The sequence below is a fragment of the Mustela putorius genome, unplaced genomic scaffold (assembly GCF_011764305.1).
Source record: "Mustela putorius furo isolate JIRA1106 unplaced genomic scaffold, ASM1176430v1.1 tig00003859_pilon_pilon_pilon, whole genome shotgun sequence".
NCBI classification, from domain to species: Eukaryota; Metazoa; Chordata; class Mammalia; order Carnivora; family Mustelidae; genus Mustela; species Mustela putorius.
The window spans coordinates 12,188,610-12,207,740 of NW_025422011.1; the positions used below are offsets into that span (position 1 = coordinate 12,188,610).

Genomic DNA, 19,131 nt, shown 5'->3' on the forward strand with positions numbered 1-19,131 from the left:
TCTTGAGACCAAAAATTCTGAGGACCTCTGCTATAAAGAAACCTTAGACTTCATTAATGTGACTGATGATAGCAATATTGTTATTAATATTTGGAAATATTCTCCTTATCTTTCTCAAAGATTCTAGTTCCTGTCTTTGTGGTTTCTCCCACCAGCACTACTTTTCATTCTTGTTAATTTAAGTTTACACGTAGACAAACTGTCCAACACCCACATTGTTCAATTTCTTGATTTCACTTCCACTGGTCTTGTCCTCCAACCTACCTCATCTGCTCTCTTCTATGGTCATAACCTTGATTTTGTCACTATCAGTAAGTACGGATCTCTGTGATGTCATTTTTCTACATTCCATTCTCTAATCTCTCCCTCCTATCTTTCCAGCTTATTCCTTCTAGAGATCTTTAATGCCACCATAGGTCCTCAAATCTTTGGTGTCCTCATTTCCCCTCCTTACCTAGTTTCAACTCCATCAGCAGTCATTACAAATACTCCCATACATTTTGACTCATGTTTCTCCCTTTTGCTTCTTTTTATGTTCATTTGACAAAACCACACCTCTGATTAAATGCAGCTGTCTTCCCCCTAACCTACATATGTATTTGATTTGTGTGGCTGAACTGTGGCTGGAGCAAAACACAAAAGCTGGCTGGTCCATTTTAAATTCTTGACCAGACAGCTTAGATTTGCCCTATAGGTTGCCAGGCAATCTTACTATATGGCCCTAGTCAAGCCACCCTCACTCCTCCCATGTTACCTTTTCATGCCTTCTCCTTTCTTCTGAACCTCCAAATCCTCATTTCTAAAACCTATTCTCAGCTGGTGATCATGCTTCCTACTTCACCAGAAAATGGAAGTAATTGCAAGGGAACTTCCCAAGACTCTCACCAACACACCTAACCATGTCTCAACAACCACACTCACATACTCAACTTTTCCATCTGTTGAGTTATTTATGCTTCTTCTATCTCAAGACAGTCCTTCCACGCACAGCATTCAAATTCCCTTCACCTCTCTTACCTCCACAATGCTCCCTTTTATCTCTTAGGTTTACTTGCTACTGTATCAGTCCCACCACTATACAATTTTGCTGTTAACTCTCCCACTATAACAAAAGATAAATATTACTCTTGGGGGGCGCCTGGGTAGCTCAGTGGGTTAAGCCACTGCCTTCGGCTCAGGTCATGATCTCAGGGTCCTGGGATCGAGTCCCGCATCGGGCTCTCTGCTCGGCAGGGAGCCTGCTTCCCTCTCTCTCTCTCTCTGCCTGCCTCTCCATCTACTTGTGATTTATCTCTGTCAAATAAATAAATAAAATCTTTAAAAAAATATGTTACTCTTGGTATAAACTTCCAGGTATAAGATAAACAGCAGGGAAGTAATGTATAGCATGGCGACTACAGTTAACAATACTATATTGTATATTTGAAAGTTGTTATGAGAATAAATTTCAAAAGTTCTCATTGCAAGAAAAAAATTTATAATCATGTGTGTTGATGGATGTTAACTAGGCTCATCTTGGTAATCATTTCACAGTATAATACATGTAGCCATCATTATGTCATATGTCTAAAACTAATAGAATGTAATATATGAATTATATCTCAGTATATTTTTTTTTAAAAAAGAAGCATCTGAAAGAAATATCCTTTTGGAGGGGCTTTAAAAGAAGGGGAAGTGGTTACTAATTAAATGGCAGTGAAGATAAAGAAAATGAGGTGAATAGAAGTAGTCTCTCGTAGGGAGGCAGCCTGATGTGACTGCTGACAGAAATTGACTTTTTAAAAAATTCTTATGGGCTTTTTACTTCACAAGGCAGATTGTACAAACAAAGCAAGATACAGAGCGTGGACCCCTTTCCCCCCAGTAAATACTATCTACTTACTAAAAGCTATCCATAGTAAACAAACAAAACAAATGAAAATTTCTTTCTCGACTGATTGTTCTAGTAGCTACTGTTCTCCCTTCCCTTTCCTTGCTTTATTTTGCAGGAAAATCCCTTCAAAGGCTGCTCAATGATTCCTCTCTTCTGTCTTTCTTAAACCTACTTCATCAGGTACTTGCCCCCATAACTCTTTCAAAACTGTTGTGGCCAAGGTCATCAATAATCTCTATATTGCTAAGTCCAGTGGAGAATTCCCAATCTTCATTTTACCTGACTTAGCACCTGGTTCATGGTTGACCACTTCTTCTTTTTTTTTTTTTTTTTTTAAAGATTTTATTTATTTGACAGACAGAGATTACAAGCTGGCAAAAAGGCAGGCAGAGAGAGAGGAAGGGAAGCAGGCTCCCTGCAGAGCAAAGAGCCCAATACGGAGCTCGATCCCAGCACCCTGGGATCATGACCCAAGCTGAAGTCAGAGGCTTTAACCCACTGAGCCACCCAGGTGTCCCTTTAACGTGCTTTCTAAGTAGGCTCAGTGAATAAGGGAAAACTCTTCATAAGAATGCTAGTAAATATGTAAAACTAATCATATAATTAGCAAATGATAATAAAATAGCCTTAAATTAGTAAGTCGTAAATTATCAGTTAGTGTAAGAACCATGAGGTGAATAATTGATGAAGAACCTGACATGTATGTGGTTCCAAAGAATTACTCTCTAGCTGTAAGAAGACTGATAGAATCAGACTGTCTCCACCTAATCCAGTATAAAGGTTTATGTTATTTAACAGATTTAACCACACCTGCAACGGGGAAACTCATGGGATAACTTTATGAGGAAGCAAGGACACAAATGCATAGGTGGAACATGCATTCTAGAAGACAACTAACTGGGGCACCTGGGCGGATGAGTCAGTTGAGCGTCCAGCTCTCGGTTTCAGCTCAGATCATGACCTCAGGGTCCTGGGATTGAGCCTGGCATTGGGCTCCATGCTCAGTGGGAAGTCCACTTGAGGATTCTCTCTCTCTCTCCCTCTGCTTCTCTCCTCCTCACAATTGTGCATGCTCTCTTTTAAATAAATAAATAAATCTTAAAAAAAAAAAAAGACAACTGTCTCTTCAACAAATCAGTGTTGTGATAAAAGGAACTGCCCTAAACTAAGAGTTATAAGAAACAGAAAAACCAAACATAATATGTTGTCCTAAATAGGCTCTTGTTTTAGGTAAACCAAATGTGAAGAAGGTTTTGGGACAATTAGAAAATCTGAATATGTACTAGGTATTAGATGACATAAAGGAATTATTAATTTAATTAGATGTGGTAGTATTATGTTGGCTAGATAGGAAAATTTCCTTAATTTTTGAAAGATGCAAAACAGAGCATTGAGGGTAAAATATCATATTGCCACTAATCTATTTAAGAATACTCCTTCATTAAAAATTACTTTTGAAAATGGAATTTGTATTTGGGACAAGATAAGATTGGATTCATGCTGCCTAATGTATACCAGAATAAACTCCAAATGGATCATAAATCCAAATGTAGGGTTGCCAATTAAGATACAGAGTTGCCTACATTTGCTCCTTGGTACATACTTATACAAAAAATTATTTGTTGTTTATATGAAATTCAAATTTAACTGATTGTGCTGTATTTTTATTTGCCAATTATAGCAACATATCTAAATGGAAAGAATGAAATCATAGGAATACTATAACCATGAATGAATTTATTACCTGGGAATGGAGAAAGCCCTTCTATCTTGGTCCCCAAATCCAGTACAACAGGATTGATGAATTCCAATACATAACAATTAAACTGATTTTTTACATAACAAAAAAACAAAAACAAACAAGCAAACAAAACCCCCCACCAACCTCCTGTCACCCCACCAAAAAAATCCTTAAAAGCACAATTAAAAGAAAAACAAGAAATGAAGATGAAATATTTGCAACCTATATAACACTCAAAGAGTGAATCTCTATAACATAGAGACCACTTTTTTTTTTTTTAAGATTTTTATTTATTTATTTGACAGAGAGAGAGCACAAGCCGGGGAGAGGGAGAAGGAGTAGGAGAAACAGATACCCTGCTGAGCAGAGCCTGGATCCCAGGGCCCTGGGATCATGACCTGAGCTGAAGGCAGATGCTTAACCAACTGAGCCACCCAGGTGCCCCCAGAGAGCACTTTAAAAAACTGAGACAATGAAGACCAAAAATAAAGAGAAAAAAGGGCAAAAACATGAACAGACAGTTCTGAGTAAGAGGAAATGACCCTTACACATATGAAAAGATTATAGTCTCACTTGTTAAGAAAAAAAAAAAAAAGGAATGTGAATAAAACTGTACTGAGATAGCACTTCTTACTGATCAGATTGGCAAGAGTCCAAATTTGCAACACACTATTGAAGGAGCCATGGGAAAAATAAATACAGGGACCTGGGGAGTGCAAAATGGCACAATTCTCGTGGAAGGGAGTTTGGTAAGATCTAATAAAATTACATGTCTATTTACCCTTTGACTTAGCAATCTCGTTTTAGGAATGTATCCCTAAGATACATATCCAGAAATATAAAAAAACATATGCACAAGATTATTTGCTGAAGCACTATTTGTAGAGCAAAAGAATGGGAACAACACAGATTTCCATCAATAAAGTTGGGTAAAGTTTATGGCAATCCACAAATGAAGTACTATTCAAACATCAAATAAACAAAAAAGAATGATGAAAATCTTTACTGGTAAAGTAGGGAGTGAGCTTCACAGCATACTAATTAAAAAAAAAGCAAGTGTATACTTGGAGACCTTTTGTGTAAGAAAAAAGGCAAAATATATACCTGCTTATGTTTGCAATAAGAAACATTGGAAACTAATAAAAATGATTATCTATAGAAAATGGGAATGGGGTTGGGTGGGTAGAGGGTCTAGAGACTGAAGTGAAACTCCTCTGAAAATAACTCTTTAGTTTTGATTCTGAACCATGTGATGGGATTTTTAAACTTAAAAATAAAATTACAAATAAAAAGATCAAACATTGAAATTGAAACCAAATGAAACAGTTGAACCTAACTGCATGTCAGATTGCTCAAATAAACTCAGAGAGACAAGAATTATTTTCAAGTGACTTTTGTACTAGTCACCCTGACTGAACATCCTTAATATGACACAATGTAAGGACAAAAAGAATTTTAAAGAAGACTTAAACATCACTCAGAAAATATATTGGTATTGATATTTTAGTATTTGTATTTTAAACTAGAAACTTAATTTTTTGTTTTTTAGTGATCAACAATTTTATATATTACTCAGTGCTCATCAAGATAAGTATACTCTTAATCCCCTTCACCTGTTTCATCCATCCAACCACCCACCTCCCCTCTTGCAACCATGTGTTTGTTCTCTATAATTAAGAGTCTCTTTTTTAGGTTGTTCCTTTTTTTCCTTTGTTCATTTGTTTTCTTTCCTAAATTCCACATATAAGTGAAATCATATGGTATTTGTTTTTCTCTACTGATTTATTTTGCTTAGCATTATGCTGTCTAGATCCATCCATGTTGTTGCAAATGGCCAGGTTTTGTTCTTTTTTATGGTTGAATACTATTCCATTGTGTGTGTGTGTGTGTGTGTGTGTGTGTGTGTGTACCACATCTTCTTTATCCATTCATCTATTGATGAACACTTCAGCTGCTTCCGTAATTTGGCCATTGTAAATAATACTGCAATAAACATGAGGGTGTATATATCCTCTAGAATTAGTGTTTTCATAAATACCCAATAGTGGAATTACTAGATCATATCATAATTCTATTTTGAAATTTTTGAGGACCCTCCATACCATTTTCACAGGTGACTAGTTTAGTTTGCATTTCCACCAACAGTGCCTGACCTGAGTGTTCCTTTTTCTCTATATCCCCAAGAACACTTGCTATTTCCTGTGTTCTTGATTTTAGCCATTCTGACAGGTGTGAGGTGATATCTCATTGCAGTTTTGATTTGCATTTCCTTGATGATAAGGGATGCTGAGCATCTTTTTGTGTGTCTCTTGAACGTCTCTGTCTTCTTTGGAGAATTGCCTGTTCATGTCTTCTGCCCATTTTTAAATTGGATTATTTGTTTTTTTGGTGTTGAGTTATATAAGTTCTGTATATATTTTGGATACTAACCCTTTATCAGGAGGTTGTCTTTTAGTTTTATTGATAGTTTCCTTTGCTCTGCAGAAGCTTTTTATTTTGATGTAATCTAAAAACTTTTTAATATATTTTGTAAAGACCAAGAGTAAGAGAAATGAGATACAAATGTAGAATCAACACAGAAAAAAAGACAATCTGTTAAATTTGAATTGGAAATCAATAAATGAATGCATAATTTAAAAAATACATTTACTATCTCTGAACTCTGAAAAGGCCTAGAAACAATGGCACCCAGGAGCAAAGAACATCTATGGCCCACACTTTGTTTCTATTACCATTTCCAAAATAAATGAACCAATGTACCTTGGAGAAATAACTGAGTCTAGGTCAGTGACAGGGAGGGTACAATTCTGTAACAGGGAAGTGAGTCTAAGATATTTTGTGCCAGTAAGTCAGGAAGTTTTCCAAAACTAATGGCAACATGTCAAAAAGACATGAGATCCATTTACCCAGTATAAAGGGACTAGTACTGGCCCCAAAAGAATAATGATTACAATTGATTGAAATAACTTAAGTCTTAAAAAACTCATAAATCCACAATGATACTCAAAGAGAAAAATCCAGAAAAAAAATTCATTTTCTACTACTTGAAGGAGGTATTAAAACCTTTGCTTTGAAAATTTGTCATTAAAGGGAAAAAATTAAGCAATTACCCAGTTTTTACATATTAATGAGGAAGATTTCTTTCTTTTTTTTTTTTTTTTAAAGATTTTATTTATTTATTTGACAGAGAGAGATTACAAGTAGGCAGAGAGGCAGGCAGAGAGAGAGAGAGGAGGAAGCAGGCTCCCTGCTGAGCGGAGAGCCCGATGCGGGACTCGATCCCAGGACCCTGAGATCATGACCTGAGCCGAAGGCAGCGGCTTAACCCACTGAGCCACCCAGGCGCCCGGAAGATTTCTTTTTCACAGAACTTTCTATTAATGTAGAAGGAATAATAGAATAAAAAAATTTTATTTAATCACCAAGTATTTCACTATTAATTCAAGAAAGATTTATTAGTAGATGACCAAACCATGGTGAAAATTTGTTGGGGAACAGGAAATTAGCATGTGCCAACACCTTACTCTGCAATTACCTGCTCCTTAACTACAAAGAGTGAAATGTACCTAAAGGAGACAACTGATAGTCACCACCCAAATAAGTGATCAAACTTAGCACCAAATTAGTAGTTTGATGTATCTCCTGACATAATACAAAATGAAGTACATAGCTATACCTGTGACATAGTCTTGAAAAAAAATTTTTTTTAAAGAATTTCTTTATTTATTAGAAAGAGAGCACAGAGGAGAGTGAGAAGGAGAAGCAGACTCCCTGCTGAGCAGGGAGCCCGATATGGGACTTGAGGTGGGGCTAGATCCCAGGACGCCTAGATCATGAGGCTGGATCCCAGGACCCTGAGATCATGACCAGAGCCAAAGCAGCCACTTAACTGACTTAGCCACCCAGGTGCCCCTTCTTGCCAGAATGTTTTTTTTTTTTTTTTAAGATTTTATTTATTATTTATTTGACAGAGAGAGAAATCACAAGTAGGCGGAGAGTCAGGCAGAGAGAGAGAGAGAAGCAGGCTCCCGCTGAGCAAAGAGCCCGATGCGGGGCTCGATCCCAGGACACTGAGATCATGACCTGAGCCGAAGGCAGCGGCTCAATCCACTGAGCCACCCAGGCGCCCCGCCAGAATGTTTAACCTGAATCTTATCATTCCTTTAGGGCATACTTTGGGATATATCCAGAATATGGGACATTCCTAGAGGAAACCAGTCAGGTCTCATAAAAAGCTCAAAAAATAAAGAGATGAGAAGACTATTTCTAGAATAAAAGCAACTGAAGAAATATAACTACTAAATGCAATGCTTGAAACTTTATTGGATCCTGATTTGTAAAAAAAAAAAAAAAACCTCCAAAAAGACATTTTTGGGATACTTGGGAAAATTTGACTATAAACTGAATAGTAAATAATGTTAGGAAATAATTATTTATTTTCTTAGGTGTGATAATGATATTGTAGTTATGAAGGAGAATGTCTCATTCTCAGAAAACATAAACTGACTTATTTTTGGATGAATTGTCATGATGTTTGTATTTGCTTTCAAAATATTTTGTAAAAAGTGTACTACTATACATGTAAATACATACATATAAAGCAAACACGTCAAAATGTTAGTCACTGGATCAAGGTGTTGGGGATATAGGCATTCATAGGATTACTCTTTGAACTTTTACCTCTTTGAAGTTTTTCATAAAAATATTAGGAAAAACAGGGGTGCCTGGGTGGCTCAGTGGGTTAAAGCCTCTGCCTTCCGCTCAGGTCATGGTCCCTGGGTCCTGGGATGGAGCCCCGCATCGGGCTCTCTGCTCAGCAGGGAGCCAGCTTCCCTTCCTCTCTCTCTGCCTGCCTCTCTGCCTACTTGTGATCTCTGTCAAATAAATAAATAAATAAAATCTTTTAAAATATATATATATTGGGAAAAAACAGCATTTGAGTCCAACTTTGAAGAATAGAACATAAAAGCTATTCTTTTGTTTGTGAATATTATTCTTAGAGATTTATTCTTGCAATAATCAATCATAGACAAACTCAGAAAACAGATAAAAAGGACCTGTTCTGGAGATAACTGCTTTTCATCTTTAAATATTTTAAGGTTGTGTGTGTGTGTGTGTGTGTGTGTGTGTGTGTCTCCTATAAAATGTGCACTATTTTTGCATTCTTTTTCAGGTAACAATATCATGGATTATCTGTAATATATTTAATGTCCTCTATTGTTGGGTGGTGAAATAAACATTTACATCTTTGTGTTAACATACATCTATTATTTTTCATGTGTCTGATTACTCGGAAGGGTAAGAACTCAGGCTGTGGAAAGGGTGGTGGAAATACACAAGCAGAAGCAGGGAGACAGCAAAGAATAAGACGTGTATGGGAAAAGTTTAGGTTTACTTTGGCATGTAGGCCACTATCCCTGAGGAGAATGAAAGCAGACACAGGATGACAAACTTTCACTGGAAATTAGTTTGAGAAGAGACCCGTTCTCACTTAATCTTGGGCTATGCCACACCCACTCTGAGCGCTTTTACGTGCACACCTTATTTAAATTGCGGGTACTACTGTTATTCCTATCTATTGGCAAAGAAACTGCGGCGCGGGCAAAGTTAAATTGCCCACGGTTACTGATCAAGTGAGAGACGCAGCCAGGATTCAAACGAATGGAGTCTGGCTTCAGAGTCTGACTGCTTTTACCTCCACTTTGCATACGAAGAATCATGGTGAGATGCTGAGCTTAAAACCCAGGATTTACAGACGTTAAAACCTTAGACACAGGGACGCCTGGGTGGCTCAGTTAGTTAAGCAGCTGCCTTCGGCTCAGGTCATGATCCCAGCGTCCTGGGATCGAGTCCCGCATCGGGCTCCTTGCTCAGCGGGGAGCCTGCTTCTCCCTCTGCCTCTGCCTGCCATTCTGTCTGCCTGTGCTCGCTCTCTCCCCCCCTCTCTCTGATAAATAAACAAAATCTTTAAAAAAAAAAAAAAAAAAAACCTTAGACACAGTAGGAGGTAGTGGCAGTACATATTAATATGGGCTCGATCTGTTCCTCTTATCCCTAAGAAGCATAGAAAGCATTAGCTTAGACCATAGAAAACCGCGATATATTCCCTAACTCCAAAATATAAAAGGCATTTAAACTTAGCATTGTCCTAAAACGGCCAGTTTGCCTGAACTAAACTGATTTGTCAGTCAGGCTTCAAGAGCGGAAAAACCAGGTTCCACAGCTTGGTAATTAAACTCCAAAAGGCGCGCGAGCCTCCAGGCTAAACAGTTTCCCGCCTCCCAGCCGGTTACAGCCAGCTCAGCAACAGCTTCCCTAGCCCAGGGTCGTGACGTCAGCACAGGCTTTGGGCCCCCTTCTGGATTCTCTCTGCATCTGCGCGGCCGAGTAACTGGCGAGTCGCGATCTTAGCTCCGCCCACTACCCCGGAAGTTAATGCAGAAGCCACACCTCTCCCCTCATCCGGCTGGGGCGCAGCCATTTTAATTCATATCTGAGTGGGCGGTGGCGTTTCGTGTTGGCGGTCTGGCTCCGCTGGGCAGGGGGTAACTTTACTGGTTTGGGGTGGTTTTTAGTTTAATTTCTCTTTTCTAGCTTCGCATCGCGGGCCAGTTCTCCCTTTCTAGTCAACTGAGGCCATGTCAGGAGACGGCGCCCCGGAGCAGGTGAGGAAAGAGAGTGGTGGGGCCTCGTGGCGACCTCTTCTCTTCAAGTCTGTGTTCGTCCGAGTACTCCAGCCATGTTCGCCTGAGGAAGCAATCCGGGTCTATTGGACCCGGAGAACCGGGTATAGGACAATGTGGGAATGGGGAGCAAGGGCTGACTTGAGATCTGAAGTTATTTTTTGGCTTCTCTGCCTTAGGCGTTAATACGAACAAATATTTAATCTAGACAATAGCCAGGAAGCTGCTTCGTCCTGTTTAGTTAGGTTCATGGGACTACTCCTGTGAGATACCTTCCTTTGATACCATCTTGATACTAGGGTGGTTCGGAATTGATTACTTTAACGTGTAGTCGCTGTTTTCGAAAAACTTGACAGTGTTTCCTCTGCCACCTCTCCGATATACCACGAAATAGGTTACCACTTTGAGAAATAATCGGAGATGAAACTCATCGGGAGAAAGCTAGTCTCTTGCCAGTGCGAATGAAGAAGGAAGCAGTGTAGGAGAAAAGCATGGTTTTGCCGAGATTAAGGAATTGTGTGGCTTGATTCTGCTTCCTTTTTCTCTTTATTCTGTACGCAGTTCATTTTCGTTTTTAAAGCGACACAAATATTGCAGAATTTGATAAATCGGAAATGAGAAATTGGTTTCGGCCACTGTAAATAAAAGCGTCCGCTTTAGTACTGGGTGTAAGTGACTTATAAATACTGTAAAAATCAGGTATTTAGTAAAGTGATTTGTTTCTTTTGCACTTTGTTCAGAATTTGGGTAAATACTACCTTTTAGTTTGAAAGAGGAAACTGATAGCTTATGAGAGATGTCATTCCATTTGTTTTTTCGATTTAAGTCCTGCTATGTTTAGGTAAATAGTTTTTAAAAATGGAGGCTAGCTAGACCTGCAGAGCCTCAATTTCCTGAAATTTCCCGTTGCCGTGGTAACGAACTACACTTAGGTTTTTGTTTTTTAAATTCCCAGCTTAGAAGGTAGAGGCTGTTTTGGAGGTTGGCAGAGATGAGGCAAAGTTGGGAGTTCTCTTGAATGGTCTGGGTGACTGTAAATGTCCTTATGTCGGGAAAGGCTTGCTAAATTAAATTTTGTGTTTGCTTGTTGACTGACTTCAGTACTGAAATCCCATTTACATTTTACATGCTGTCACAATGCCCAAAAATGCAAAGTCTCGAGTCTCAAAATTATTTTATCAAATCTGTTTATATATACCTACCGGTTTTCTGAGATGGGCTCATATTTTGTCACTTGAAAGGTGAGGAGTAGTGATGTCCTAAGATTTTATTGAAAGTTTCCAGAACTTGTTAATCCTTAAATTTATCTAAAATTATAAAGACACTGAAATGTCATGACCTTGAATATTTCAGAACTGTGGTGTTTTAAAAGGGGGAGATGGTGGTGAAAATTTACAGGAGGAGAAATTAACCTAAAAGTTTCACCGTGCAAAGTTTAGTACATAGAGAAAAGTTGGAAGTGCAATGAATGCTAGCAATACAGTTCTTCACCTAGAATCAGCAGTTGTTAACAACCATTTTCCCTACTTGTTTTATCTCTGCATAAGTTGACACATATTTCAGCCCCTTAAATTTCATCATTCTTTTATATAAGGACATTGATGCAGTTATATAACCATACCGTTTTCTCACCTCAGAAAATTAATGGTAATAACGTATCATTTCTGAATCCCACTTTCTGTTCACATTTCCCCAGTTATCGCCAAAATAGGATTCATTGGATTTTTTTCTTTTTTTTTCTTTATTTTCTTTTACTTTATTAGAATCGAATTTGGGTTTACATGCATCATTTTGTTGTATCTCTTGAACAGTCCCCCCCCCCACCCCCTTTTCTCCCAGGGATTTTGTTTGTCTCAAGAATCCTGGACAATTTTCTAGTAGAAACTTCTCATTTTCTGAGTTGATTTGATTTTTGTGTGTGTGGTATCATTTAACTTGTCCCTTTATCTTTTGTTATTTCCTGAAAACTTTGTGTTTGCTTAGGTCTAAAGTGAGAGCTCTGTTAATATTTGGCTTAAGTATTTTTGGGTAGAATGGTATAATGTTACATCAAAAGGCACTTCATGCCAAGTAGTTAGGTTGTTCCACTATTAGTGATGGTTAAGTTTGATTATTTGGGTAGGATGATGATTCTGGGTTTCTTCATTGTGAAGGATTATTTTCTCCTTTGCAGTTAGTAATATGTGGGTTGATTTTGTGATCCTCGATAACCTTTGAACTAGTTATTGTCCATTAATAATTCTTGAATAAATCAGTTTTTACATTGGAGGTAGAGAATGGTGGTGTTCTAATTCTACTCGGTCTTTCTGACTGGCTCGTATTCTTCTGTAAAGAATTTTTTTCCTTTCTCTTTTTTAAAAGATTTTATTTATTTTGGAGAGAGAGGATTATTTTTCCTTTTGCAGTTAGTATTCTGTAGGTTGATTATGTGTTCCTCAGTTCCTCAGTTCCTCAGTTCCTTGGTGACTGTTTAGAGGAAAGATCACCTAAAACGAGCTGAAATGATAGACAAAAAGAGATTAAATACAACTGAAGAATCATTAAAAAAAAATCAAAGCCACTCTGAATGGGGCGATTACTTTGGAAAGATGCCAAAGGATGTTATGGACAAAGAATATGGCAAGATAGTTGTAGATTTCTTTTAGCCTCATAACATTGAAGCTCAAAAAAAAATTTGGTTGAACCAACCTGTTGGTATCTGTTTTTCAAAAATACGGATGGTCAAAAAAAAAAAATACGGATGGTCATTACTTTCTTGGTACTGAATCTATAAATTTGTGCCCTCTGAAATGGGGAAATAATTGTAAACAAGCAGGATGGTTTGCTAAGATTTATTGTAGTCTTTTTTTTTTAGTCTTTTTTTTTTTTTTTTTTTACTCTTGTGAGGAAGTTCCATTTTTGCATAGAGAGCTATTTAATTTACCTTGGCATTTTTCATCAGTATTTATTACTGTTTTTGTCAGTTTGGTGATGACAAAACTATGTGCTTGTAGGTTCCTCTCTACTCCCTAATGAAAACACATCTGGTTCATGTGTGGAATTATGGCTATATTTTTGTCTTGTGTGTGTGTCTCTGTGGATATATTATCTGTATATATACACACACACACACGTACGTTAGTGCTTGGTTCAGCTTTTGATTGTGTTCTTTTTTAGCTCCATTTTACCTTGTGCAGTACCCCTACAGCATTTAGCTGTTGTCTGGAGTTCCTCCACTGGGTTTGTATGTGAGCTGAAAGGACTGCCTTATTTATTCATCCTTGCATCTAGGAATCTAGGAAATTCTGTTTTGATACTTAAAGGTGTTCAGTAAATTAATGGATGAATTTTGCATTTAGGCTGTATGAGATACATTAGAAATTCCCATAGAATTTAATTTTGGGAGGAAGAAAAAAATAATTTGGGCATAAGAGTGGGTTTTTTTAAAATGTTTTGTTAGATAAGAAGAGGGGAGAGTAATGTGTTCAGCCAGGCCAATTCATATGAACCTTTAAATCCCTAAAATTGTTTCTGCACTCATCTTTTAGAAATAAGACTTCATTTTTAAAATAACTTATAACCGACCTAGGATTAGGAACGCCTATATTGTAAACAAAATGATCCGCACTTTGGAAAATTTGCATAACCTGAAGAAGCATAATTATCAGTAGTTCTTAATGAGAGGAACTTGGGGCCATAAGTCATTGTTGTCTTTTGGTGAAAGATAAGTTTAGGACAATGTGGAAAATAATGAAAAATGTTCCCTGCTATATACTTAACTAAGATGAAAGATGAACGCATACAGTGTTGAAACACAAAACCTGGTTTAAGGTTTTGTTGGGTAACCATTACTACTTAATAGCATTTTAAAATATTTTTTAAAAAATATTTTACTTATTTATTTGAGAAAGAGAGTGCGTAAGAGAGAGCATGAGAGGGGAGAAGGTCAGAGGGAGAAGCAGACTCCCCTCGGAGCTGGGAGCCGGATATGGGACAGGATCCCAGGACTCAGGGATCATGACTTGAGCCAAAGGCAGTCGCTTAACTGGCTGAGCCACCCAAGCGCCTATCAAAAACAGTTTTAAACCCAAAATGGAGGGGTGCCTGGGTGGCTCAGTTGGTTAAGTGTCTGCCTTCAGCTCAGTTCACGATCTCCAGGTCCTGGAATCGAGCACCGTGTTAGGCTCCCAGCTTGGTGAGGAGTCTGCTTCTCCCTCTGCCTTTCCCCCTGCTTGTGCTGCCTCTCTCTTTCTCTCTCAGATGAATAAATAAAATCTTTTTTTTTTTTTTTTAAGATTTTATGTATTTACTTGACAGATCGCAAGTAGGCAGAGAGGCAGGCAGAGAGAGGAGGAGGAAGTAGGCTTCCTGCAGAGCAGAGAACCCGATGTGGAGCTTGATCCCAGGATCCTGGGATTATGACCTGAGCTGAAGGCTTTAACCCACCTGAGCCACCCAGGGGCTCCTGAATAAATAAAATCTTTCTTTTCCTTTTTTTTTTTTTTTAAGATTTTATTTATTTATTTGAGAGAGAGAGACAGTGAGAGAGAGCATGAGCGAGGAGAAGGTCAGAGGGAGAAGCAGACTCCCCATGCAGCTGGGAGCCCGATGCGGGACTCGATCCCGGAACTCCGGGATCATGACCTGAGCTGAAGGCAGTTGTCCAACCAACTGAGCCACCCAGGCGTCCCTGAATAAATAAATCTTAAAATAAATAAATAAAGCCAAAGTGGATTGGGTGGGGGTGGTAAGGGAGAGAGAGGGCCAGGTATATATATTAGATGATGTGTTATTTGGGCCCAATTAGTTTTATCAGTTTTTAACAATCTTTCTGTAATAGCCTTTCCTACTTTTCTTCCTCCTGTTGTGATACTCGGTATTACAGTTTGGGGCAGCCAAAATTGAGTTTCATCTTTTTGTTAATATTTCCACCATGTAGAATACTCTAGTTGGCAATAGTTGTTCCTAAGAGAGACTGATCTGTGTTTATATAAGTATTGGTTTTCCTTAGAAGTACAGTAGAAAGGTGCTGTGTTAAGAGAGATTGCATTCCTTCAGCATTAAGAATGTAGGAATTTCAGGAATACAGCTTACATCCCAGATAGACTTTCCAGAATTGCAAAATCTGTGTTGAGGTGTTTGTACCTATTAAGTGGATAATTGCCAAAAACCCTTCAAAGTTGTAAGCTTTTCTGCCATTGTCTCTAAATCCTTTCTCTGTAGATAAAGACCTGCCTATGAATTTGAGTCTTTTTGTTTTGTTTTGCTTGGCAGTTGGTAATGGAGTGAGAATTTATGTAAAAATTGATTTGAGTTAGCAGATTTTTAGATTAATGGATAGTTTATAATCAGTAAATACTGAATAAAGCCAGAGGACAAAACTGTGTCCTAACTGATGATTTGCTAATGTTTTATTTAGTTTATTTAGTGAATTAATATCTTGGCTACTTTTGGTCTAAAGCCACATTTTTTGAATTCTAAAAGATTCAGATTTTTATTTGTAGTTGCAGCTGTTTGTTTCCTAGGGAATTAGTAAGCAGATTTAATAAGCACATATTATTAGTATCATTATTTAGGCCAATAATCTTTAGCGTGTTTTTTCTTGAGTTTTGAATTGTTTACATGTTTAGTAGATTTCTAGTCTCTGGAAGGGCTGAAGGGATGATATGCAGAATACATAATCAGATTCATTTACCAAAAAAAAAAGAATCTGGTAGAGTTCTGTTGCACTGGTAAAGGAACACACATAGGACTGAACTGGCATTCAATCCTGATGTCACCTGTCACATAAACTGCTTTTATTCTCTAGGCATATGAATCGTCTCAGTTACTACTTGCAGATAATCTTGCAGCGTGCTACTCTCGTCTATTTTTAATTTTGAATAAAGGTTAACTATCAAGGGAGACTAAAGACTTCACATAGATAGTATAATTTATGCAGCTTTATTAATGTTTTAGGGAAAACATGGAATGACTTAGGTCTGATGCTACTTTATTTTTAAAGAAACAACTTTTGGAAAATGTATGTAGAGAACAGATTAGTTAGGTTTGTCCAAATGGAGTCTGTGGCCCATTGTATCATAATTACTTAGGTGCTTTTATAGAACTATAGGTGCATACATCTTAATTTCAGACTTATTATTACAGATTCTGTAAGTGAGACTTGAGAATCTTCATTTGAAACAAGTACCATGGGTGATTTTTATGTAAAATGTGCAAACCACGTAGAGGTTGAATATATCTGAACCTTAAAAGTTGTTTTTGAATACGTTCTTTATAAAATAAGTGGAGGAAAAACTGCAGATTATTTGAGGATGGTAGGCTTTTGATAGTCTTTTGTGGTTTTCCTCTCTGTAGTATATTTAGTCAATCATTACCCTTAATAGTGGGAAATATTCATTATAAAACCACGTTAGGACTCATCCTCTAGTTCTGTTCGCCTTGGTCAAGAACTGTTTATATAGGTTTAAATCTTTTAATTTACCATCTTCTCCCCTATACTTTCGTTTATCCCTTGGATTAAATTTTCACTGATACTTAATTTAGGTATGACCTCTAGCATCACACCCTCCCCATTTACCACAAAAATAGCTATATTCGGAGGAAAACTACCCCCCTTTTTTTTTTCTGTGAAAGTTACACTTCCCTGGTGGGGATGGGAAAAATAAAAATTAGATTATTTTATTCTTTCAGTCATTAATCATTTTTGTCATCCCCCACCCCCTAATATTAGTTAAGCTGCCATATAGAAACCGGTATGCAGTTTCAGTAAAGTTTAACTTAGAGTTTTTCTGAGGCTACATCAGCTATCCACAATTATATGAAAAGCCTATTAAAAGTGCTTTTCCTTTCTCATCTACATACATAGTCATATACTTCATAACTCTAGTTACATAGTCATACTTCATCCGAAACGATATACTGCAGTAGATTGAAAGCCCAAGCAGATAATGTCTTCTATTCAGCCAGACATTTAAGTGTCACGAAACCATAAAACTGCCGTTTTGTTCACTAATTATTTTTTTGCTTTGGAAAATATTTTTAAATAAATTTTTTTTTTTAAGATTTTATTTATTTGACAGACAGATCACAAGTAGACAGAGAGGCAGGCAGAGAGAGGGAAGCAGGCTCCCTGCCGAGGAGAGAGCCCGATGCAGGACTGATCCCAGGACCCTGAGATCATGACCTGAGCTGAAGGCAGCGGCTTAACCCACTGAGCCACCCAGGCGCCCAATAAAGTTACTTTTAAATGAACTAAAATTTTTTTCTGAATTTTACTATCTCATGATAATATTGATAGATACAGCCACATTTTTAAAAATTTTTGTTTGGTTCTTCAGTTTTTAAGACTGTAGAGTGATTCTTTTACAGAAAGTTTGAGAACCATTGAAATGCATGTGTAGTGTATGTGAGGCCCTTGTCAAATTCTGGTTCTCTGGGCTGGCTTCACATAACAAACAAAAGATTAATCATAGAAAGTGAAAAAACCCACTTAATGGGAGGAACTTTTTTTTTTTTTCTTATTTGACGACAGAGATCACAAGTAAGCAAGAGGCAGGTAGGGGGTGGGGGGATCAGGCTCCCTGCTGAGTAGAGAGCAGGAAGCAGGGCTCGATATCAGGACCTTAAGACCACGACCTGAGCCACCCAGGTGCCCCTGGGAGAAACTTTTTATAAATCTGGTGACAAGGGACTTGTATCCATAATACAAAAGTCTCTTGCAATTCAGCAATGAAAAGATAACCCAATTAAAAATGGGCAAAGAATCTGAAAAGACATTTCTCCAAAGACAAATGGCCTATAAGAACATCAAAAAAATGCTGAACTTCATTCACGATCAGAGAAATGTAAATTAAAACCACTTTATACCCAGTAGGATGATCAGAATCATCAAAAGACAAGTGTTGGTGAAGATCTGAAGAAATTGGAACCCTCTTAACACTGTTGCTCAGAATGTAAAATGGTTCAATCACTTTGGAAAACAGTCTGGCAGTTCCTCAGTGTTAAAAATAGAATTACTGGGGCGCCTGGGTGTCTCAGTGGGTTAAGGCCTCTGCCTTCAGCTCAGGTCATGATCCCGGGGTCCTGGGATCGAGCCCCTTATCGGGCTTACCAGGGAGCCTCCTTCCCCCTTTCTCTGTCTCTGCCTCTCTGCCTACTTGTGATCTCTGTCAAATAGGTAAATAAAATCTCTAAAAGGAAAAAAAAAAGAATCACCATATGACCTATCAGTTTCACCTGTAGGGAGGGGTGTGTGTGTGTGTGTAAAAAACACAAAATGAACTCCACTCAAAAACTGGGAAACAATCTAAATGACCATCAGTAGTTAAATAAAATGTAGGATTTGTGGGATTATCCATATAGTGGAATTTTACTTGACATTAGAGAGGAAAATACTGATACATGATGAAACACGAACCTTGGAAACACGCAAAATAATAAAAGCTAGAAACAATAACATATTGTACAATACTATTTACATGGAATACCTGCACATATATGGAGACTGAAAGTAGTTTGGTGGTTGCCTAGGGCTAGGGCCTTGGGAAAGGTAATGGCTGTTAGGATGGTTCTTGTCGGATGATAAGATGTTTTTAAAAAATTTACTGTGAATTGTCTACTTTAAATAAGTGGCTTGTATATGATTATGCCTTTAAAAAGCCATTTTAAAAAAAAGATCTTTATTTATTTTTTTGACAGATCACAAGTAGGCAGAGAGGCAGGCAGAGAGAGAGATTGGAGGAAGCAGGCTCCAAGAGAGCCTGACGTGGGGCCTGACGTGGGGCTCGACGTGGGGCTCTATCCCAGGACTCTGGGATCATGACCTGAGCCGAAGGCAGAGGTTTTAACCCACT

The 19,131-nt window shown here is 37.8% G+C and overlaps 1 protein-coding gene across 1 annotated transcript in view; it reads left to right on the forward strand.

Annotated features, from left to right (window-relative positions):
* The first annotated feature begins 10,068 nt into the window (after positions 1–10,068).
* The window catches only part of CSTF3 (cleavage stimulation factor subunit 3), a 67,230-nt gene continuing 58,167 nt past the window's right edge, over positions 10,069–19,131 (forward strand). The window contains exon 1 of the mRNA XM_013057969.2: positions 10,069–10,279. Within this exon, the coding sequence (XP_012913423.1) occupies positions 10,253–10,279 (27 nt within the window). The 5' untranslated portion in view covers positions 10,069–10,252. The remainder of the gene's footprint in view (positions 10,280–19,131) is intronic.